At 39.6% G+C, this 24,475-nt stretch overlaps 1 protein-coding gene across 6 annotated transcripts in view; it reads left to right on the forward strand.

Annotated features, from left to right (window-relative positions):
• Nucleotides 1-16,778, forward strand: part of PDGFD (platelet derived growth factor D) — a 144,515-nt gene extending 127,737 nt beyond the window's left edge. For all 6 annotated transcript variants that reach the window (XM_035542579.2, XM_035542581.2, XM_035542583.2 and 3 more), the window contains 2 exons: nucleotides 1,883-2,097; nucleotides 13,103-16,778. In XM_035542579.2, coding sequence (XP_035398472.1) covers nucleotides 1,883-2,097; nucleotides 13,103-13,237 — 350 coding nt within the window. In that variant the 3' untranslated portion in view covers nucleotides 13,238-16,778. The remainder of the gene's footprint in view (nucleotides 1-1,882; nucleotides 2,098-13,102) is intronic.
• Nucleotides 16,779-24,475: the final 7,697 nt, after the last annotated feature.

Here is a 24,475-nt window from a genome sequence, read left to right on the forward strand (position 1 = left end):
ATCTATACCTCTTTTGGAGAGATGCTAGCTCTCTGGACAGAACCACTGAGATTTCATGGCAAGATGTATCACAACTGCTATAAAATCACAATTTATCTGCTAAATTCCCTTTGACTGAGATAACACCTTGCCAAAAAACTGAAGTTGCTATGATTTTGTGTAACAGTACTCATGACATTTATGTACCCTTGCCTCTTGCATATCTGCCATGAACCAATGAGTATCTCAAGGCCAGAATGTAAAGGTGGATGATATTTACAAATCACAGCTTTTCCACAATTTACTTTGTGACAAGGGCTGAGTCACGGACAAAATGAAGTGCAGTAGTGCTCCTGACTTTTCTGGAGGTTTTCACATGTTTATAGCACAGCGTAAGCATAGGTGAGCTCAGTTCCAGAGATGGTGTTGAGCTATTAAACATGCCTGTGAAAATCTGATATGTTCACAAACACTATACGGTTATCTCAGTTCTCATTTAAATCATTCCTGTTTTCCTGTTGCAAATACTGTCTGGAGTGGGAGGGGATTATTTTTTGTTTTCTGTACCCTCCAGTCATATTGTTATTTTTATTTGTTCACATTAATTTATCGTCTGATTGTAATTTACTTAGTGATTTATCACTGATAAAAAATGAGTGATCTGTCAGTGAGAAAGTGTTTCTGATTTTCAGTTTTCTATTTTTTCCTGAAATTTTAAGATTTCAATAAAAGAAAGATGAATTCTTCAGCTTTCAAGCTCCATCAGTTCAAAATGCATTTTAATTTTCTTTCTTGCTCTTAGATTCAATCCAGAGGATCTCACTTCTTAACAGAGGTTCACACGTCTTCCAATTTTGAATGAATTATTAAGATTTTGAACAGGTAGTTGCTGAATAGAACCTAAAGAAAAGGTGAAAGCAGAAAAGGATGGAAACAGAAATCAGGAAACTTCTATAGAAATAAAATTAATTGAATTTGTTACTTTTAAATGCATCACAATTGTGGAAAATGGATTTATAGAAGTTTTTTGAGTTTTATTTTAGCTTTGCAAGATAAAGCTAGAAACAGCACTTAAACTCACAGTTGATTGTCTATAAGTCATTTTTATGGTTGGCTTTACTGCTTGTTTCCATGATACATCTCACAGAGACACCAGGCATTTTAAACATCAACCAACTATTGGCATTCAATGAAGCTCATTAGTTTTAATTGTATCTATTTGTATGCCTATTATAACAGCACTTAAAGGCTGAAATTAATATTGTTTAGATTGATTTAGGCATCTAAAAGTGAGGTATCTAGCCTCTATCCACAAATGATACAGACAGGCAATTCAGGAAAGCAAGGGGTGCCACCTGCTTTAGAGGCCCTTTTGAGGAAGGGATGAATCACTCTACAAAGGCATTTCTCTACTGGCCACAGGAAGAGACTTGTTTAAAGTGTTTGCCCTTTGTGTACCTACAGTTGGGCAAAAAATTGTGCCCAAAATAAAAAATAACATCATCTCAATAAGTAGGTTATAATCAGGGACGGAAGAGAGTGGTGGAGGTGAAATCTCTCACCCAAAGTTTCAGCAGATAGGTGGCAGAGCAAATAAAATAACCAGTCTTGAGCTTTCAAGCCAATATTTTATTACAAGCTTTCCCATCACCTTTAGAGTCTATGTGAGCCCTGCTGTGGGAGTCGGTGTGGGCAGGATGAGAGCAGGGATGACCACTTGTAATGACTTAAAATTGGTGTGTTTATGCTTATCTGGTCAGAAATCACTGCTGTACTTGGTGTATTTTCCAACCAGTGCCACATCACTTGGTGTTGTTGGCTTCCCAGGGAGCAGTATGAACTGGGGGGGGGGGGGTGGATGTCTCATTCAGTCCCTACTAATGAACTCTCTTTTGCATTGCAGTTGACCTGGACAGGCTGAATGATGATGTGAAACGTTACAGCTGCACTCCGAGAAACTACTCTGTCAATTTAAGGGAGGAACTGAAGCTGACAAATGTAGTTTTCTTCCCTCGCTGCCTCCTCGTCCAGCGCTGCGGAGGAAATTGTGGCTGTGGGACTTCGAACTGGAAATCCTGCACATGTGTGTCAGGGAAAACAGTGAAAAAATATCATGAGGTATTTTTACTCTTTTTCTTTTCTTTGGTACTTCTTTTGTTTATTTATTGCTTATGTGAATTCTGAAAGCGTTTCTCAGACCTATGTGTGCTGCCATGTTATTTATCATGTTGCGTCTGCAGTGTGAAGATGAGCAAAAATTGCCGATGGTAGTAAAGTAGGATATTTAAGTGAATGCCCACTGTGATCAGTGTTATTCCTAAAGTGAAGGTTCTGCCTGGGCTTCCAGACAGGTTCAGGTAGCCTGAGGGTGGAGCATCCCTTAGTCAGTGGCATTGCTCTTGCTGTCCATGCTAGATACCAGCTTGGTGCCTCGCAGAGCAGCTTTCACACTTTATGCTGCAGTAAGCAGCAGTACACAAACAAGCAGTGGTTACAAACAACTGTGCAGCAATTTACATTTGGAGGTGGTGAATGAGCAGAGTGGAAGGAGTTCGTATATGGGTTAGGAAGGGGTGTTAACAGGTATTTATGGGTAAGATAATTTGGAAGTTGGAGGGAACTTCTGCCACCTCTCTAGAGGGATACTACCATAGCATCCTAGTGAGCTTGGCTTAAATTGGACTGATTTTCCCGAAGAAGGACTAATACAATTATATAGCAGTGAAAATATTTTTTTCAGTAACACAGAGATATGTTCCTTGAGGCATTTGACTGTGCTTCCTCTTGGTTTACACTATATCTTTTAAACTTATGATCATGCTAGGAAATGACAATTAAGTTGCTTGTAAACTCTTTTCCCTTCCAGATTTATTACCCATAGGAAGCAGCTGAATATTTCAGCCTTAGCTTTTTTCCCACTCAGCATTTTTTCATGCAAAATTCTGCGTGAGAACAAAGTCCTTTATATTTATTTGCAATCCATTCAGAACAACAAGTTTCCCTTGTTGGGGTGAACAAGGAAAGAGAATTAAAGATAATTTTTTATTCTCTCCTCTGAATCAGCATTTTCAAAACCAGACAGGAACGATGTTCACCAAAGTGAACATATATAGGAAACTTGCTATTTTTCTTTCAGTGTCTGAAAGTAGGTAGCTGTATGCCATACTGACTTAAGTTTCTGACACATATCTCTTTTAAGAGCCTTGATTTGCCACTTGGCTTAAGTCATCAGTGAAAGTGAACTTCATGGACTTTTAATCTGGAGGTAATGTGTGCTCAAAATGGCTTTAACTTGGGAGAGCCTAAGGCTGAAATAGCAGGAGGCTGCTGAAGGTCAGACTGTTTTCCTCACTGTGAACAGTGTGGTTACCCTTTTCCAAGGTAAGAGAGTCTTCTCACAATTAGCTGCAGCGTATGACATATTCTACGTCACCTAGGACTAGAGAATAGTTAATATTTTATCTAATTTTCAGCAAGATGCAGGGGATGACCCTGGTAATTACAGAGCAGAAAGCTTTATCTCAGTGGTAGAAAAATTAATTGGAAAAAAATTAATAGGTATAAAACACCTAGATGACTGTGAGCTGATAAAATGAAGCTAGAATGCCTTACATATGAATAAATATCTATACAGCACCATACCATTGTACAAGAATGCTAAAAGGCCTGGCACCTCCTTCAGAGATCTGACGGTCTACCAGACAAGATCAGTCATGGATTAGATAAATAGCAAAGAGGTGGAAGAGATGAACAATTTGCTACATAGGAGTGACTATCTGTGGGTGTCCCCGGTATGAGAATTAAGTGTTATTTCATGTATGATCAGTCCGGAAGGAGGTGAACAGTGAGTGGCAAAAATGACAGATAACACAAGAGATAAAGTATTCTAACAGCATAGAAGGCTGTGTGGGTTTTCAGAAGACCTATGAAACTACTTATAAATGCAGTTTAGAAAAGCAGCAAGCATTGGGACAAGCAGTCTCAACTATTTATTCATATAGCACTGTGCGTGAGAGGGAAGGAGGGAGAAATGAGGGATGGAAACTGGACCAAAGGTCGAGTAGTGAATCACTGTGAAGAGCTTCAGGAAAACATTTGTTTAGCATAGAGGTGGTGGGAAAAAAGCAAGTGACAATATTCTGCAGAAGCAGAGGTGAATAGAGAATAGCACACCAAGTATTTACTATGGCTTCAGATAAATAGGTGGGGTATTTGTATGGATTTTGACTGTTGGTGCTTAGAAGCATACAGGCAGGAGCAGAAGAGATATACAGAAGCAGAAAATATACAGCAGTGGAGATACAGCAGAAGATACATATCAAAAGCATTTTTAAGGAAAGTGGCTCAAAAGTTTGGGACAATTGCATTTAGAAAAAAAAAAGTCAGTAATAGAGGACACAGTAAAAGATACAAAAAAAATGAATACTACCTACAGGAAATTCAGGTCTTCCCAAATAATCTTCTCCTTTAAAAAAGACCAAGTGCAGTCAAAGATATTGAAATAGAACTAATTTGAAATGATAAAAAGGATTTTGATTTTTTTGCACAGTAAATCTATATGAAATTTCAATACTTAAATGTAAAAGTTGGGCATAATTCAAATTCAGAAGGATTCTGAGAGAATTAGAAGCAAAATATAAACTAAAGAATCTTGTGTCACATCTGTGTCAGAGCTTAAGCCAACTATTGACAGCAGCTAGAAAAAACGTTGGTTGCAAACATGTTGTCAAGTAGTTATTTTTTTATCAGCTGTTTGGGAGCATCTGGTGCTGGAACACTGGAATATCACACCAAGTGGGTACTGGTCAGAACCAAGATGTCACGGCATACAAAATTAATCACTAAATTCAAGAAATTCAATATTAACATTAATACACCACTGCTTATTTATTTCACTGGTCCTTTGTTCTCTGAAAACTGTGTGAATTCAAAGCAGTGATTCAGCTTTAGCATTGAATGGCTTTTGTAAGTTTAAATTTCAACTTAATCCCTGAGGGATGAATTAACAGCTCACTGAACAGAAATTTAGCCAAGTGACTGCCATTAAAATGAGTGAAAGTCATGCAGATAAATTCACATATGACATACTAAGGGTATATCCATTACTTTTAGTCCACAATATTTTCCACTTTATTATTATTATTATTGGTAGGTGCAGGTAATCAGTTTTATTCTTTATTCATTTTCAACGCTTAACTCTAATTTTATTTAAATGTCTGGCAGTAAAAGCGCGGAGGAGGGGCTTCTCGACATGCCGATTTTAGAACCATGTATCTGCTTTACCCTTTTCGAAGCCAATTTGAAACCCACTAGCTTTAATCAAAAAGCCTTTAGTTGCATGACAAAGGACAGAGTTTCACACTTTAAGAAGTTCCCCGGGGGTGTTAATTTTGTTAAAAATCTCTGCCTTCCGCTCCAGGAGAAGGTCAACCAGATTCAAATGCAAGTCTCAATTACTTTGATTCAATTGCAAAAGACACCAGAAGTACAAGATAGTGGAGCAAAAGAATCGTTTGTAGCAGCTGAAACTGCGTCGTGCAGACACCAGTTTTCTTTTCTTGCCAGGTGAAATTTGCCTAAACACTGTCCTAGAGTTTCACCTACCAAGTTCCTGGACCCACTACAGCTCTTCACCCTACACACGGATATGTTTGTTCTGAACAGTAAAAAAATGACTAGAAAACACATAACAGTTGTCTGTCATTTCTGTGCTACCCCTTATTCTGCATGAGGAAGACAAGCAGGCAAATTTTCCAGAAGCAATAGGCTGCTTTTCATCTTTGCAGCCAGTGTCTTGCAGTACTAGAGCTGCAGCATGCAGGCAGCTCTGGGGACACAAATGCCCAGCGTGCGTGTTGAGAGGCTTACACTCCAGAGAGATTTCAAGGTTATCGTCTTATGCTCATGATGTTTTTTAGTTCCTATTCAAAGCCTTATACTGTACTCATCACCAAGGTTTCTGAGCACTCCCTCCTAGTATCTCAGGACTAACAGCAATCACATTTCCCCAAGCTGCTGCTGCAGTTCATTGAACAGACTGTATAGCTCTTTCCTATCACGTCCAATTGTAAGAAATAATGCAACAGCAGGGAAAAAGAGAAAATGAGAATGCCTCAGTAAGGGGTATATTTTTCTTTACTGCCCTGGGAAATGCTAATAATAAGACCTTGGGGCTTTTTTTTTTTTTTTTTTTTATTTAACTTGGAAGTCTGCCATAACTTTACCAAACTACTCAGCAATTTCCAGAAATAAAAGGGTTCGTAACTTGAGTAAACAGCTAGTTTTATGGTTTTTTTTGTTGTTGTTTTTTTTTTTGTTTTGTTTTGTTTTGTTTAAAAAAAAAAAAAAAGAGTCTTGTGATGCTCTTTGGTTTTCCGCAGCTTCTGGGCTTGCTTGAAACGAGAGCTCATAGACAAATACTCATGACTTACCACACAGTTAGTGTCATGAACCCTGCAAACCAAACAGGACAAGTTCTGGCAGCATCTCAAAATGTCCCTGACAGCCTACCAGAAGAGATCCTGAGTTACGGTGCAGGGCTCCATGCAAAGACAAAGCAAATCATGGAAATGAATGCAGTACTCCTTAATCTAATACTCACGTCTGACTTGCTAAAGGGGAACTGAAATGAAAGGATGTTTTCCATTGCAGTGTATTTCTTCAGAAGTGCCTGCAGCTGCCCTTTAAGGAGAGAGGGGCTCTGAAGCTGGAGACAACCCAGCCCAGAGAGGCCAGGACCTAGTGCAGCTAGGTCTCCAGCTGTGCCAGGAGTGCTTGTACCTCACAGAAACGAGAAATCAGTATCCCCATCTCATTGCTGTAACTGATGAGATGTGAAATGAGTTTCCGTGAGGAATAAACACTCTTAAGGTAGCAACCAGAATTTGTCACAGTGTATAAACCTCCACCAACACTGTGCTCTGCAACACAGCTAACAGGCACATAAGGAAAAATAAAGTGGTGAAACTGATTGCATCTCTCTTGCCTACTTACTTTCTCAATGGTAAAGACTGATGCATTTTTCAATGTATATGTTGCTTTGTTTTTGCTTTCACAGGACATACACGCAAATAATTCTCAACCACAAGGTTTAGATTACTGTTAATGTTGCAACTTCCCAGCCACTCGCTGCCCTGAGAGGAGCAGCAAGCACCTCAGAGTACCTGCACAGTACTGAGCCTTTACACAACTTGCTGGGGCACAAAAAGAGCTTTAGCCAGACCCAGCACAGTAAAGGGGAAACGATACAGAAGGGGAGGAATGAACAGGGGAGAAAGCAAAGAGGTGATATGGGACTTCAGTAAGACAGAAGAATTCTTGCAGTGGAGTTAAATTTAACTAATGCAATTTGGTGTTGTCTGGGCTTATTTTTCCCCCTTCTTTCTTTTCTTTTTCCACAGGGAAGTGAGAAGCAAACCTTAAGGAGGCACTTGAGAGACCAGACAATAATTCTCATGCTGTCTTTACACAGGGAAATATAAGATAACTAGACAAAGATAATACAACAAAGGAAATTGATTGAGGGATTAAAAAGAGCTAGCATCATCAAACCAATGTGCAAGGATTGTTGATTGGTGTGATTGTTGCATGTCCTGGAGGTGATAGTACATGTACGAATGAGACAAAAAGATTGTTATGGTAATAAAGGCACAGAATTAACCTAACAAGAGTTAATACATAGAAATATTATACAAGAAGCTGCAATGGGATTTATTTGGAATGCAAATGCAAGGAAACAGAATGAGTCAGAAGTGACTGCTAGATTGCAGGAGGAGCAGTGAGAGCAAAGTAGTGCAGGAAGAGAATAAATGTTGATTTTTGACTAGATTAAAATGAAGGTTCTTGGGATGACATCTGGAAGTTAAGCTAATGAGACAGCTGTGATACAGGTCTGGGCAGACTGAGGCAAATTTGGGAACAGGGAACCCCTGTATCTGTCAGTGGAAAGCAATAGCTGGAGCCATAATGTTTGACAAGATGATCAAAAGTGAGGGTCTTGTTGATGTCAAGTAAATAAAAAACATTGTAGCTTTGGTGTCTGTTTCAGATGCTTGAGTTTTAAGCCAAATATTTTTTCCCCATGTTTGCTGTGCTACACGCCGGTGTTTCTGATTCACACAGATCAAAAAAATAGAAGCAATAATCCCAACCACATTTAATAATGCTTTAGTTTGAATGCTACCATTGATCAGCAAAAGAACCCTTTTTTATTTTTTCTTGTTCCTGATATCCTATAATTATTCTGGGTAAGAAAGAATACAGCTTTAGGTCTGTTGTTATTTTAGGCTACATTCCTACTAGAATAAAGGTTCTTATGCTAAATTATGAACCACATTCCCATGATGCTTGCTTTCTTATGCTAAGGGCATAGCTAAACTATGTGTGGCCTTTGGATTAGCTAACTTTCAGAAATTGCTGAGTAAGATTTTTCATCTGTATCAGAACTTGGATCTCTGTTGATGTTTTGCACTTTTGATGTGTCCTCTTTCATGAACCTCAGACAAATGTAGTTTGGTTTGCATGCTAGAATGATGGTATTTTTAGATGAGCAAAAGGAGATTAGATAATGCTGCATAGCTGCAAGTTAAAATAAATTCTGCAAAGTACAAATTTCACTATCTAAAATAGCATCCAGAGTTGCTCTCCATCCTCTATCACTGGAATATGCAGCTAATCAATATTTGGTAAACTGTAGTCATTTTGATTATTTGTAATCTTCTTAGCCTAATCGGGGAAGAAAAAAAAAGAAGAAAAAAAAAAAAAAAGCTATTTTAAGTGAGGCCTCAGATTTTCATTGGTATTTAAACTACTGATCAAGAATTTAGCAAATAATATTAGTGAAGTTGGTATTAATAAATACTAATACATAAAGTATATGATAATAAGTTAAAAATGGATATGAGCAATTAGATACATTTTTCTTGCTGCTGTTATAAGTGTTGGCTGGGTTCCCTATTGCTCCTTGCTTTTTGTTAGAAGAGAAATCACCTATAATGGACTTCTATGGCTAAATGTTGCTTGACTTCAAAGGCAAATAATACTTGGTTAGGAGGGAGTGGTTTTCCCCATCTAGCTCTACTCATTTAAAGCTGAGAGTCCAGCCACTGGGCTCCTCTCTTGGTCAACAGAGCTAGCCCCACCACCTACTTCCAGAGACAGGTGTTTCAGGTGAATTGTTCTCCAAAATTACCTCTTTGTTGCTGCTTCTACTGGAGAAGTGCTGGGTATGGGTCAGGATGAACATACCATATCCAGATGGGTCCTTTCTCCAGCAGACATCATCTCTCTGCTCTCTTTAGCCCTCAAACAGGCCCCATTGATTCTGACATCAGGTTACAAAGTACTTTTATAGATCTGAGGTTAAAGGGGCCATTGGTCTTGACCTCCCATGCTCCACAGGCCACTGCTGCCCCCAAAGCAAGCCCCAAGCTTGTACTATTTACCTACTAGGAAGGCTGCTGTTTTCTGATGTCCTCGAACTGAGATCAGAAACCACTTAGCTCCTTGGAGGGCTGTCCAAGTGTTGAGTTGGCCTGACTTAAACAGCTGTTCCCTAATTCCAGACTGAGTTTATCTGGCTTCAGATTCCAGGTGCTGTTTTTGGTGATGGCTTTAGTCTCTAGTTAAAGGAATCCTTCACAATCTGGAATCCAAATTTAATGCGCAGTCAGTTAGCAAGACTCCTGGCAGAGAAAAGTATGTAGGCATTTTCTTTCTCTTTCCTTCACCACCACCCCCAAGGAAAATTATGCAGTTGCCACAGTCATCTGACCCTGAAACTTCTCAGATGTTCACTCACACCTACAAAAAGTGCTGTCTGGCATAGTGGCATGCTCGTGGGGTTATCCACATGTAAAATGTAACAAGGCCCTGATTCTCTTTTTTGTATTACTTGTAAACACCAAGTCTAGCTCAGATGTTAAGTCCCATGTATTGCTTTTTTTTTTTTTTTTAATATACTGGTTTAATAGCTTTATGACTCTAATTAACTCAGTGTTTGATGAGGGTGATATGGCTGTAGTTACATATTATCTTTGAGGCAATGATCTGAACAGCTGAGGCACTGCATTTTGATTAGTAGTGACAGACTTGCTCCTTTAATTTGAAAGCTGCAAACATTTTTTTCTCCCACACAACATAAAGCTTTTGAACATTCCAGTCCTTCCTTATATCCATATTTTTTTATGGCAGAAATGCTTCTGATTTCATCAAAAAGGGAGCAGTAAAGTGTCCTAAACAAAATTTCTTTGAACTGTTTTCATTAATTCAGTAGTTCCTCGCCTTTAAGGAACTGACCATGAAATGAATAAACAGCAGCTATTTTCAAAATAAAGGTTTTTCTTTCAACTACTGTGGTCACCAGAAATGGCCTTATTTCCTGATTCTTTTCAATTCTCTGTATTTAGTTGAAACTAAAACTATTAGATGGAAGCTAGACTGAAAGCTTTGAACATCAGTTCTGTGATCAGCTATTAAAGCAGTCCAATTTCAGCTGTGTTCAAACACCTCTTTCCTGTCTTGTCTGAGGAAATGTCTGCCAATTCATTTTTCTACTCTTATCAGCAAAGCCCATATACTGTGCTCATGTTTCTTAATATAAAACACAGGGAAAATCCCCAATCTGTCAGGAGGTCTGTTAGCTTAAATACAGCCCACATCTTTGCTCTTATCCGATTGCATACTTTCATTTGCTCTCAATTGAAAAAAGCAGATCTACCTACCTACAATCTTGCAAAGAACCAGTCATCTGAATTTGTCAGGTTTTGATGAAAGTCTTCCCTAAGTAAAGAATTTTATTATGGGTTTGGCTTTAATAGCTGTACTTCATTTTAAAAGTCTGTTTTCCTAAAAAAAAAAAAAAAAAAAAAGGCATGTTTGAAGATGCAGTCTATTTTGAACTCTGTAATAATCTCAGTAGCCTGATTAGATTCATTTCCTTTCTGTTTTGGATGACAATGTGGTACAGTGAGTTGTCTGGGATCAGGATTTATGGCCTATATTGAGGCAGTCAATGTTCAAAATTAAAATCCATCATATTTTTTTCCTTTGTTTCCAATGGCATGTCTGTATATTTCTAAAGGTTTCACAACAGGTTAAAACACCATATCTGTACCTTGCTTAGGCACAGTCCTTCCTCTTAGTATTACATAGGTTAAACATGAATTATATCACAAAAGGGAGGATGTTCAGTGTTCCTGTTTTGTTACATCCCATGGCCTTCCTACCCTCCAGGCATTACCAGTGGAGAACAAAGGGTCTCATCCTGAAGGCTGCTCACCCTTCCCTTCCCCACCAGCCCTCCCAAACATTCATGGTTAACCTTTGGCAAGTCATTCAGACTTACTTTTTGGGACTTTCTAATTCTATTGAAGCTGCCAATATTTTGTCAATCTGCTGTCCAACCCCTTTTTGCTTCTCCTTCCCCAAATCATCTCAATTCTTGTATGATGTTTTGAGGTCAATGTACAGAAAGTACTTGGTACAAAAATGAGGTTATTCCTTGAGTGACAGTATGATCTGTTAATTAGGGGGTCTGTTATTCAGTCTAGAAGATGTGGGTGTTTCTGTGGTTGAGACACTAATGACGCTTGAGTGGTCCACTCCCCAGCTGATCAGTGGCTTTGGCAGGTCATAGACAAGATGGACTTCTCTCCACCTTTTGAACAAGCAAGACAAATCTAGATGGTTTAGAAGTGCCTTGGCCAAGCTAGCATGGCTCACAACAGCCTGCCAAGGGGTGAGATGATTGGCTCTAGCATCTTACCAGCGCATGGTTTCTGGAATGGCTTGCTTGAGTTGCTTTGGCAACTCAAATGCCACTGGTAGTTCTTCTACTGATCTGTAGTGAGCCTTGAGGAAATAGTTTCATATTCTCCATCCATTAAATTTTGATAATGATGCATATCTTTCTGTGGAGTGTGCTATGAGATTTAGGGAAAAAATGCTATAGGAGAGTTAAGGTGTTCTTAGTTTTTTACTCAACTTTTGTACTTGATCAAAACTAATACTTGAGTTTAAGGGCAGTAATTTGAAATTATTACCTTTTCTGTTAAACTATCATAAGCATTTCAACAACAAACTAATGAAACAAAATGGGATTCTCTTCCCTCGACCTGCACCACCATGCTAGTGGTGATATGAGCTTTTAGACAGATACTCAACCTCCAATGGTGGGCTCACTAAGCATGCCCAAGCAAAATGCCGTCCTCCTTAACCTTTGCCAGTCCATGTTTCACATACATATGCTATCACGGAAGATGAGATAGGAATCAATATTATGGCTGTTTTCCACATCTCCACACCATTTTTTATGAAATCATAGATTCATACAATAATTTGGGTAGGAAGACATCTCTGGGCATCATCTAGTCCAATCTCCCATTCAAAGCAGGGAGAATTTCAAAGTTAGAAATGTTATGAAAAGTCAGATTCTAGAGAAACTCAGTGGTATCTTGGTGAATATTTTGCACAAGCTGCATTCATGTCCTTCTGTCTCCAACAGGCATTTCATTTTTGGACCAATTCTAATGATGTATACTTCAGAAATTTAAAAATGTTTTAAAAAATGTTCCTTGTTCTTTAGAGCAGAAATATTATACAAGTAAGAGAAGGGACAGAACAACTCAAATATGTATGGGACTGTAAAGACAAGCCAAAGGAATCATGCTTGATAATCAGCATGCAAAGGAGCAGCTCTGGACATGGTTAGGGAACTGCACAATACAAAGATACCTGATGTAGAAAATAATCCAATCTGTCAAAGCTCCAGGACAAACAATACAGCAGGGTGTCATGGAGTGGGAAAAAAAAAAAAAAAAGCTGGAAGTGTAACAAAAATGTGTCCCAATTAACAGAAAGTAAAATCTGAGCTTCAAGGTAGAATCCAAGCACCATTCCACTCCAAAAGGGGGAAGCAAATAAACACCAAAATACAGATATATTGCCAAGACAGACTACCTAAACATTATCTTATGAGTATGCAGGTGTATGTGTCCATAGGAAGGGGTGTGGGTGCAAGCTCCAAATGAGGCTGGTCAGGGTGGTATCCTTAGGGCCCCAACACTCTCATCCTCTTATTTCTAGCAGCATTTTCTAACTGATGCTTTTCTCTTCATCCTGCCAGGTGCTGAAATTTGTCCCTGAGGCTGGGCATCCTCGAAGGAAAGGCAGAACCAGGAACAACATGGCTTTAGTAGATATACAGTTGGATCACCATGAGCGCTGTGATTGTGTCTGCAGTTCAAGACCACCGCGATAAAACAAAAACAAAACAACAAAAAAAAGAAAAGAGAGAGAAACAGAAACAAAGAAAGAGAGAAAGAAAGAAAGAAAGAGAGAAATAAAAAACCCAAGACCCACTAATTGCAGCTTACCAGACATTTACTTTTAAGCGGGATTGCTCCGAGGACCTTTATTCACTAATCATTTGAACTTTGCTATTAGCCTGCCTTTGCAATTAGCAAAAATGGTTAAATGATTGCTGTGTTTCAGCATAGCCATGCTGATCAGTGCCATGGCAGCTAAACAGGTATATCATAGATTTATATATCAGCATCCAAGAATATAGGGTTATGGTTTTCTATAGCTAGATTCTGAGGGTTGAGATTTCAAAAGCTCACTTACAGTCCTTAAGCACACAATAATGCCCACTGATATTGTGGTAATGAAAGACCATTTGTTGCGTTTCTGCACGTCTCTCACTCAGTATTTGCTATACTCAAATTCTGCTGCCATTTCTACCTGACGAACTCTCCTGACTGGCAGTAGGGTTTTGTGGGTATAAATGAAGAGAGAATTTGAGCCTGTATGATTGTAAAATGGTTAACCGAGCTCTGAAAATGAACTTCCCTGTGTTCCCTCCCAGCACAGTGAGATGCAATGAGGAAAATCCATGACTACATGAAATATAACACTAGTAGAGTCAAATCTCACTGTCTGTACTTGAGCAAACCTTGTGCTGAAATTAGTAAATGCTTTGCATAATCTGGGACACTAGTGGTGGTAGGGGGTACAGAGGCTGGTTCTTTTGCCATGATGACTCCACAGGAGCCATCGTCCGTGTGCTTCTGCAAGCATGGAGAGATGGGGCTCCCTTCACATCCCCAAGTAAGTCCCTATGTCCTGGGACTGATTCTGGTCTCTACCCACCTGAACTGGACTCCTGCCACTTTCCCTGAGCAAGTTGCCCAGGAAGGGCCCTCTCTATATGAAAAGCAAGATAGAGCTTCCCCAAGTCCTCCCCTCACTGTATTTGGGAGAGTGTTGTGTCTCCCCAAGCAGGCGATGAAATAGGGCACTTGTCTGTTGAAAATATGATTTGTTTTGCAGTTGTGTTACTGGGAAACTAAACTGTGTTTGAGATTTAATTATCGTTATTTGGTTTGGGGTTTTTTTTTGTTTGTTTGTTTTAAATATGGATTATTATATCTTTGTCATGTATCCATTAATCTTAGTTATCTGAGGCTAGTTGTCTCACTTCAGCTATGTGTATTGCCATGGTTAAACTGTTGACAGCGAATTTCTTTTTGATTGCATTTTGCTGAGGCATATTAGCTCATTAAGCAATGTCTGTCTGTCATGGAAAATGTGCATCATTTATTAACTTCCACAAGAATATTAGTATACACCACCTCGTAATAAAATAAGCACTTTAAAAGCTACAGCATAGCTTCCTATGCCTTTTAAAATATTATGAAAGTGCTCTAGATGAAAATATAATAAAACAAAATAAAATAAAATCTTTCCAAAATAGCTTTAAAGGCTTTAAAATGCTGTTCCAAAAGTTGTTCAGTGTAAAACACAGGCAGCTTTAGGTCTATGAAAGAACTGGAGTTCTTACATGAATGTAACAGAGAGAATGGGGTGGCATGGAATGGTGAGGTTTTATATTTAATAACAGACATAGACTGCATTGGTTCATCTTGTTCATGTTGCCTCTTGTGTTTCTGCCTCTCTGAAAGAGCAAAGTAGTTTGACAATAGTGTGTCATAATTAGTGAAAACTGGCATGTGCTATAGTATGATACTGAGAGCCTTTAAGGTATGTTTTAGCAATACACAATTTTATGTTTCATAACGTGCAGTAATGTTCAGACTTAGCCTCTCTATCAGCTCAAGTATTTTATAAGTGCTTTTTTATAATTTTAACAAAACTTTACTGAAACATCCCTTAGAAATGTTGTGTTGCTTTTCTTCCTGTACTTTAACATTTAAGACTCAAAATGTGTGGGGTTTTTATTATTATTATTTATATTAATTTTTCCTCTCTGGCTCCCAGACGTCTATTTAAAAATGCTCCCAAATGCTGAGTTGGGAGGTGATTCATCATTTTTCACAGCAATTCATTTTAAAAGAACAACACTGTAACCAAATACTGCTGCCTTCATTTCTTATTTCAGGGCTGTTTAAAGAAGACTTCATTCTTTTTCTGTCTCTAGCTTTATAACAAGATTGACCCAGACCTTCCATAATTTTCAGCTAATTTGGAAATAAATTTGCATGTCAGACCTTGACAGTACTGATTGTTTTTGAGACGGTGCACTCTCTCTAATGTATATTCCTGACTGAATTGTGCCTGAAGTATGCCTAAGCACTCTAGCCTAATAGTTAGTATCAGTGGTAGGAAGCATCTGTCTCATATAACTTTGTGCCTTGAGTGGTCGTTTGATTCCCACACATCAAGGGAAGATGTGCACCGTGTATCCACTGTGCCTGGCATCTCCAATGCTCCTCTGCTTGCTCACCTGGTCTCTATCCACACCAACCCTGTCTTGGGAGGTGTTCACACCATCTAATTTTGGGGATCCAGCCTCATCAGACAGCCTGAGTCGCTTCTACAGGCAGCAAGGAGACAGATGCTCTTATGAAGTATGCCATAGACCCCAGACTGAGGTCACCCAGTATGGCAGTTTTCTCTCTCTCTTTTGACTGTGTAGAGAGATTAAAAATCTGATTTGCGCATCTAAAGGAGATATACCAAGGCAGATGGTATGAATACTCATTTTAAAGACTGAAGAGCCAATAGTTTTGCTAACTGAATTAGATGCAGGCAGCAGTGGATGCCAGGATCCAGGAGGAAAATTCAGCTGTAAAAGAGATTGGTATAACAGGGATTATCCTCTTGCTTAATGTTGGGTTTATTTTCTTAAAAAGAGGCTAAACTTGTCATAAAACATAAAATGTTTCTCCTGGGACACTTAGCAATGAATAGAACCACTGACCAGGAGTCACTGCTTCATGCTGCCATCTGCCATAAAGACAGCATGCTCCAGGCCAATGCAGAAGAGTTAAGGATGGGCTTTATGTTGCAGTGAGGGGGAGATAAAAAACATCAACTAAGTAAAACTTCCAAACTCCCTGGCCCCAGCCTGCAGTGAACCTGGCAAAATCAAATACCAGCAAAATTTTTTTTATTTATAGCAGAAATTGCAGAGATGTTTTTCCACACCTATTTTTTTTCTTTTGTCTATGTAATAATTTCTATGTTGTTTACATATTGTTTTAATGTAAAAAGCAATGCTATTAAAAAAAAAATCTCGTTCATTTTTATTGGTGGAATTGGGCACCCTAAAATATATACATTTTCAAAGCAAACTCAAATAGATTCTTAATTTCAAAGCCACTTGCTAACTTTTTATTTAGTGTATTCTTCTGGGATAAAGCCTACTTTCTCAAGTGCAATTTATATATATATTTTTTGTTATTTCAGTTAAATGCAGCTTTTGTAGCAGTATTTTTTACTTTATGCAGTATGTAATGTGTCTTATCTTGATGAAAAAAATAAATACTGCTTTTGAAAGAAAAGTGATTTTTTTGAGTGATCATTCAGAATTCAGATGAATTAAAAATGAAATTTACTGGAGGACATTTCCACAACAGGACATCATCCATGCTGTCTTTGAGATTTTTAGTAGTCATTCTCAGGAAGAACATCATGGAAGAACCAAGGTGTGATTTTAGGATAATCAAATTTAAAACTCACTGCAAAGCAGCAGCAGTTTGACAGAGGCACAGCATTTCTGATAAACATTAGGGTGCTCCCCTGGGCTCGGCACTACTCTCAACCCCCATGGGCTTGGCTTGGCTGCAGCAGAGCTATCCTTGCTTGTCCTGCTGAAGCTCAGCTGCTTAATAGCGAAGCAGGCTCCTGCTGGAGTTCTGCATCCCACCCAAACCATGGCTGAGCTGAGCGGCCAATTCCTGTGTGCAGGGCAGCTGGAGGAAGCTGAAGCACTGGGGAGATGGGGAGATGGGGAGATTGGAGCAGATGGGGAGATTTAACCAACCCTGGTGAATTTGGACATTTTCCCCAACTTTGGCAGAAGCAATTTATGTTATGTTGCTTCTGTCTGGAACATAACTTTCATAACATTGATAACCAGCTTTCAATGTAAGATTCTCATGTCAAGCATGTGCATTAAGCCTTTGCTGGATCTTGGACTGAATAAGGACATGAAACAGTTGCCATCCTAATTCTTCACCAGCTATCCTTCCTGTCTGACAAGGGGAAATTGGAGATAGCATACAGTCTGGGGACACAGCTTTGCAACCTGTCCTCATGCATGTGCACCTTGTTCTGTATGGTAATGCCACCATGGTATGGTGACAACATTTTTTTTTTAAATAATATATTAAAAAAAAAAAAAGACACACAGAAGAGACTTCTCCTAACAAAAGAAGCAGTTCTCTTGTGTTCAATGAGCAAGGACATATTTAATGGGTGGAGGAGAATATTTTTGCCCATCAGAAATGTTCTGAATATCCTGAATATCCTGTACAGACAGCAGCTCAAAAATAGCAAAGTGTGCAAGAATGGCATAAAGCTCCTTCAATCTGGCATTGCTATGTACCTGTATAAGTAATGGCTAGCTAACATTATCAGAATACTCTTGTGCTCACCTGAGTAACAACTTTTATAAATCTGCAACAAAAAAGCAGTTCTCCATCTTTTCAGCTGAAAAAGCATATGGTTCCTGAAGTCATCAGAAACTCACCATTACTTATGTTTTTTAAATAATATATTTTTAAAAAATATTTTTCTTCTCATTTTGGAAGAATCCAGAATCTTCTTTCAGTTAATTTTAAGGTCTGCAACAGCTGTAGAAATACTTTCCTACAAATTCATTTATGATTTCCCTTGCTCTTTACTGGAGTGCATTGCCCTGTCACTCTGCTGAAATGTGAATTCAACAGATGTCCAATTTGTTCTTATTCTCCCAGGGACTACAGTGCAGAAGCTAATGAAAGTGCAGAAATTAGTATTCTGGTCTCTCATTATAGAAACTATAACTTTGTTTATTGACTGTCTTGGTCAAATCTGCTGAAATATAAAATATTCATAATTTATTTGGTCATTCATTGAGAGGCCTTGAAAAGCTGCCTTAAGTGTTTAAAGAGCAAAGTAGATTTTGCATTTTTTTTCAAAAACTTCTTCACTAAATGGAATTTCCAAACCAGCAAATACTCTGCCACATATAGTAGGAAGGAAATATTCTAGGTTTTAAACTATCTTCTAAAACTGATTTTCAGACTTGGGCTGAAATTTATTTATAGAGAGGTATAGTTTCAAAACCGAATTTATAAAGCCTTATTTTTGAAATTCATTTTCAAAACCTCATTTATGTGTTGCTTATAGAAAGCTGCTGTAGCACAGACAAGCTTTAATAAAAATGGAAGTAGCTACAAAGTAACAGTGACTGTATTTGATGCTCCAATTTCAAGCTGACAAAGGATTTCTGCTTCAGTTGAAAGAATTTCAGTTTCAAAATTGGTATGAAGAGAAGAGGATAAAGAGAGCTGGCTACCTTTCAAATATTTTGATGTAAAGGCTGGTGACATGACAAAAAGCCCTTAACTTTAATTCATTGTGTTTCTATTAGATAAGTAATAGCAGCAGACAGCTTAATCTTTCTGGTCTGTGTTTGAGTTTGGAGAGTACCATCTTAAGTAGCTGGTGCACTAAGATGAGCTCTCTGCCTCAGTCTGAAATCAGTTTACTCTCACCGAGATGAAGGTGGTCTGGGGAACCATCCTACATATCACTACATTTCTGCCAAATCTTTCTATTCATTGTCATAGTCACAGCTTTTTACCTCTTCACTTCAGCACAGGAAAATAGAAAAAGCAAGCAAAGAAAATACAAATCAGTTTGGTTTGGTATTTCTACTCACAACTCATATATGGAGAAGAGTTCCTCCCCCAAAATGAAGAACCATTATGTGTCGAAGAATCACAGACTGAATGAGGTGAGGAATGGCCATCTGGAGATGGACTTGTCCAACCATCTGCTCAGGAAGGGTCACCTACAGCAGGTTTCCTCAGGATTGTGTCCAGTCAGGTTTTGACTATCTCCAAGGATGGAGACTCCACTCTTATTACCAGACTGTATGTAGAGCACGAATGAGGGAGCAGTTTGCTTCATGAAGTGGGTCCTAAAAACAAGAGAGAGAGAAAATCCTGACAAAGCCTTGGACTTTCACTGAGGGCTGTGGCTCATGGAAGAACTCTACAGTCCATGGTGGCAAGGTCCTTCAGCCTGCCAAGGAGGTCAGGATTTTTCAAGCTTCTAGCCCCAGAGGAGACACTAGAATCTATCTGGGCAACCCGTGCCAGTGCTCCATCACTGGTGGTTTTACTCAGCTGGGCAGATGAGTTCCACCACTCTCTCACTCCCCCTCCAGAAAGGGAAAAAGTGGAGAAAATACAATGAAAAAGGCTCAAAGGTTGACATAAGGACAGGGAGATCACTCAGCAATTATTGTCACAGGCAAACAGACTCAGCACAGGGAGATTAATATAATTTATTGCCTATCACCAGTTCACTTGAACAGTGAGGAACTGAAAGCAAACTAAAAACACCTTCCTCGCAACCACCCTCTCCCACCTCCTCCCCCTGAGCACCCCTGGGGAACGGGCAATGGGGGCTTCGGTCAGTCCATGACACTTCGTGTCTGCTGCTCCTTCACGGTCACTCTCTGCCCCTGCTCCCCGTGGGGTCCCTCCCATGGGATGCCGTCCTTCCTGAACTGAGCCTGCGGGGGCTGCCCACAGGCTGCAGCTCTTCCAGAACTGCTCCCACACGGCTCCGTACCACAGGGTCCATCCCCCAGGAGCAAACTGCTCCAGCACGGGTCCCCCGCGGGCGGCAGCTCCCCCCAGACCCCCTGCTCCTGCGTGGGCTCCTCTCCACGGGCTGCAGCTCCGGCTCGGGGCCTGCTCCTGCGGGGGCTCTCCATGGGCCGCAGCCTCCTCCAGGCCACATCCACCTGCTCCACCGGGGGCTCCTCCACGGGCTGCAGCGTGGAGATCTGCTCCATGTGGGACCCGTGGGCTGCAGGGGGACAGCCTGCTCCACCAGGGGCCTCTCCACGGGCCGCAGGGGAACTTGTGCTGCGTGCCTGGAGCACCTCCTGCCCTCCTGCTGCACTCACCTTGAGGGCTGCAAGGCTGCTTCTCTCTCCTCGTTCTCCCAGCTGCTACAGCACGGCAGTTTGTTTGTTTGTTTGTTTGTTTGTTTGTTTTTAGTTGTTTTTTTTTTTTTTTTTTCCTTTTCTTAAATAGACCCTCCCAGAGGTGCAAACAACATCACTTATTGGCTCAGCTCTGGCCAGCAGAGCTATCTAACATTGGGCAGCTTCTGGATTCTCACAGAGGCCACTCTGCAGCCCCCTGCTACCAAAACCTTGCCCTGTAAACCCAGTTCAGTCACCTGTACAGAAGAAAAGTGCTTCCTTATGTTCAGAGGGAACCTCTTGTGTTCTAGTTTGTGCCCATTGCCTCTTGTCCTGGCCTTGGTTATCACTGAAAACAGCCTGGCTAAGTCCTCTTTGCACCCTCCCTTCGGGTGTTTATAGACACTGATGAGATCCCCCCTGAGCCTCCTTTTCTTCAGGCTGAACAAAACCACCTCTCTCAGACTCTTGTCACAGAAGAGGTGCCCTTTGATCATCTTTGGACTCTTTCTAGTGCGTCCATGACTCTCTTGTACTGGAAGGCTTAAAACTGCACACAGTACTGAAAGTGTGGCCTCACCAGTGCTGAGTAGAAGGGAAGAATCACCTCTCTTGACCTGCTGGTAATACTATGTCCATGTCTCTCTTGTACTGGAGGATACAGAAGGGGGAAGAGGATGAGGCCACTGGTGCTGTTTGTGACTGTATGAGTGCCACTTTCTATTTATTTTTTCTGTCTGTTTTGTATGCCCAATTCAGCAGCTGTTAGCAGACCACAGCAAGCCATCACAGGGGAAGCTTTCATAAATTGTGAAAGGATTGGAGATTGCAATATCTCACAGCTTCTAGATAGATTTTCTGCTTAAGCCATGGGAAGGCAAAAAAAGTCTGCCTTTACAGTGGAATATGCAGGCTGGTCTGCAGTGCAACCCCCAGAGTACCTACCCAAACTCAGACAGCACCTGATGTAAAGGAGGGCTTCATTAAACTGCACCGATCCCCGACAGATGGCGTTCATTACAACCTTTACATCAAAATACCAACCCTTGGATTCTGTTGCTAATTTATTTCAGAAGGTCAAGCAAGGATTTGTGTGCCCTCAAGGAATCGATTGTTATATATATGGTAAGGAAAATGCAGTTTCAGTATTCAAATAACCCCGCATAGGCAAAATGCTGCAATTTTCCTCATTAAACTATGCCTGAACACTAATTACACAACCGATTATTAAATGAAGGTAAGCCATATAGACTTCCATGAAAGACTAATTGGTTTTTTTTCAATTAAAATGAAAACACTTGGGTCCAAATTAAGATCCTGACAAGAAAATATAAGCAAATTAGCTTTGCTGAGAAATGCAGCTAGTGCATACCTGAAATCTTCAGTATTGAACAATGCAGGCTAAGTCAGCAATTTTAATAATTGAAATGGAAGTATCCCTTAAAACATCCTTCTACAGCAAGCTAATTCAAGGAACAAATGAAAACTAGTCCTTGCATTTTCGTATCACCACTCATCTGTGGCCAACATCAAGTTCTTTTTACTTTATCTGAGTGTGTAAGTACTTTTGTCTGACAAGAATTTTAACAAGATATTAGTATTTCACTAAATATTAAGACCTATAGGTTTTGCCCTTCACAGTAGTGCCTACTGAAAAACAGAGACCAAAGAGTACTCCCTGCATACAGCAGAGCTCACTTGGATGTGCAATTGTCTGCATTAAAAAATACTATGTTTAAAAGGTTTGCATATATGCTACAGGAATTTTCTTGACTCTGTCATGCGTTTTTAGACAGCAAATTCCCTTTAGATTTTGAAATACAATTTTGTATATTCATGTAGGACCCTAATGGATAGTCAAAAATAGCTACGTTAGCAAAGTGACAACTCACCTATAAACCGTGTGACGCATCTGCTAAGTGAACTACCATTCCCATTGACACCTCCTGCTTTTTCCACTGGATTATAACTCTCTAAACTACACAATGTCTTATACCATGTGACAATGGCCTACAGGGGCATATACATAGACACTCTACAATCAGCTGGAATAAAAAAACTACCTGGCATGCTACCTTGGATCAAAGTGAAGGCTAACACACAATATGGAAATTTTGCCTCTGTAAAACCTAAAGCTAAAATGACTATGTGGGCACAGAATAAAATAGGGAAAAAGGTGACTGTAAACAAATACACACTGGAAAATAAATAAATAAACAAACAAATAAATAAATGATGTGCTATGTCTTAGCATATTATTTATTTATTTAACAACATGGAGAAACATGCAACATGGAGAAAACTTGCTGCCTGCTCCAAGAAAAATCAAATATCAAGGGCACTTGTCAAGTGCCAAGGACCTTATGAACTTCCTTGTGAGTACAGAGCATCTGACATGATACTGAATAACTGAGAAATTTGCTCTACAAAAGAGTAGAATACATTACATTGTAGACATGGGTTTTCATCCAGTCTTGGAAAAAATTCTTAGTGAATTCTTTATCTGTATTTGGTCCCAAGCAGTTGCTCCTTTTCCATTTTATCCAAAATGGAGCAGTGCTCTGATCAAATGCATCTGATTAATATATCTCTGTATGTATAAAAATATCTATATATGCTTATATTATATATATATATTATATATTGAATTTATATATACACATGTACAAAAGTTTTTTCCAGCTGCTTTAACTGTAAGTTAAAAAACAGTAGGAAAAAGATTAAAACCTACTCCACCAAGATAAAATTTATCAATAGGTAAAAAGAAATATTATTCTACAGATAAATTTTCTTTCTTTCTTTCTTTCTTTCTTTCTTTCCTTGAAAATGACAACAGGCTTGTAATGCAATTACAATGCAAGACTGGTACCATGCAAGACCATGTTGGAACCATATGGAAGACAGGGAGGTGATAAGTGACAGCCAGCATGGTTTCACTAAGGGCAAATCATGTCTAACTAACTTGGTGACCTTCCACAACAGGGTTATAGAGTTTGTGGATAAAGGAACAATTGATATCATTTGCCTTGACTTGTGCAAAGCATTTGATACTCTCCAACATGACGTCCTTGTTTCTAAAATGAGGAGTTGTGGATTTGATGGATGGACCACTCAGTGGATGGTGAATTGGCTGGATGGTTTCACTCAAAGTGTTGTGGTCAATGGCTCGATGTCCAAGTAAAGATCTGTAACAAGTGATGTTTCTTAGGGGCTGGTATAAAGACTGATATTATTTAACATATCTTTGTTGGTGACATGGACAGTGGGATTGAGTGATGACACCAAGCTGAGTGGTGCAGTTGACATGTTGGAAAGAAGGGATGCCATCCAAAGGGACCTTGACAGGCTGGAGAAGGGGGTCCATGTGAACGATGAAGTTCAATGAGGCCGAGTAAAAGGTGCTGCATCTGGGCTGAGGCAATCCCAAACATGAATGGGCCACAGCTTCCTCCAGGCCACATCCACCTGCTAGAACTTCGAAAAACTAAAAATAAATGATAGGTCACTGAAAAATCCTCCCCCCCTGTCTCTTGGCAAACAAAGCTTTCTGTTCTCTTCTCAGTGACCACTGAACGGTAGGATGCAGTTTAAGAAAAAATTTGTGAAAACTGTGGAAAATATATGCTTCCCGTCCATTAATTCTGAACTGTTCAGACAGGCCCAAGCAATGGGCAGTTACGAAATACAATCCAACTAATACAGGAAGGCTGAGTTCCAATAAAGGAATTATTAAAAGACAATGTAAGTGTGGCTGGGAAACTGACCATGTCTGAACCTTGTTTGGACTTAGGAGAAATGGATGTAGTAATGCAGAAGAAACTGTAAGGATTCCTTCTTCCTTTGGGACGGGTGGCAGAATGATTTATCATGCTTGTAGAGTACTAATTTTCTTCAAGCATGAAGTGTCATATATCATGTTATTTGTGGAATGGATCATTACAATTGTTTCTAGACGTTATCCTATTGCAAAACCCCAGCTCCCAAGCTTGGATGGTAAGTCCTAAAAGGGTTTTACATTTGATATGCTGGCCAAATGACAGGGCAAAC

This window comes from Cygnus atratus, chromosome 1 (assembly GCF_013377495.2).
Source record: "Cygnus atratus isolate AKBS03 ecotype Queensland, Australia chromosome 1, CAtr_DNAZoo_HiC_assembly, whole genome shotgun sequence".
In the NCBI taxonomy this organism is placed as follows: Eukaryota; Metazoa; Chordata; class Aves; order Anseriformes; family Anatidae; genus Cygnus; species Cygnus atratus.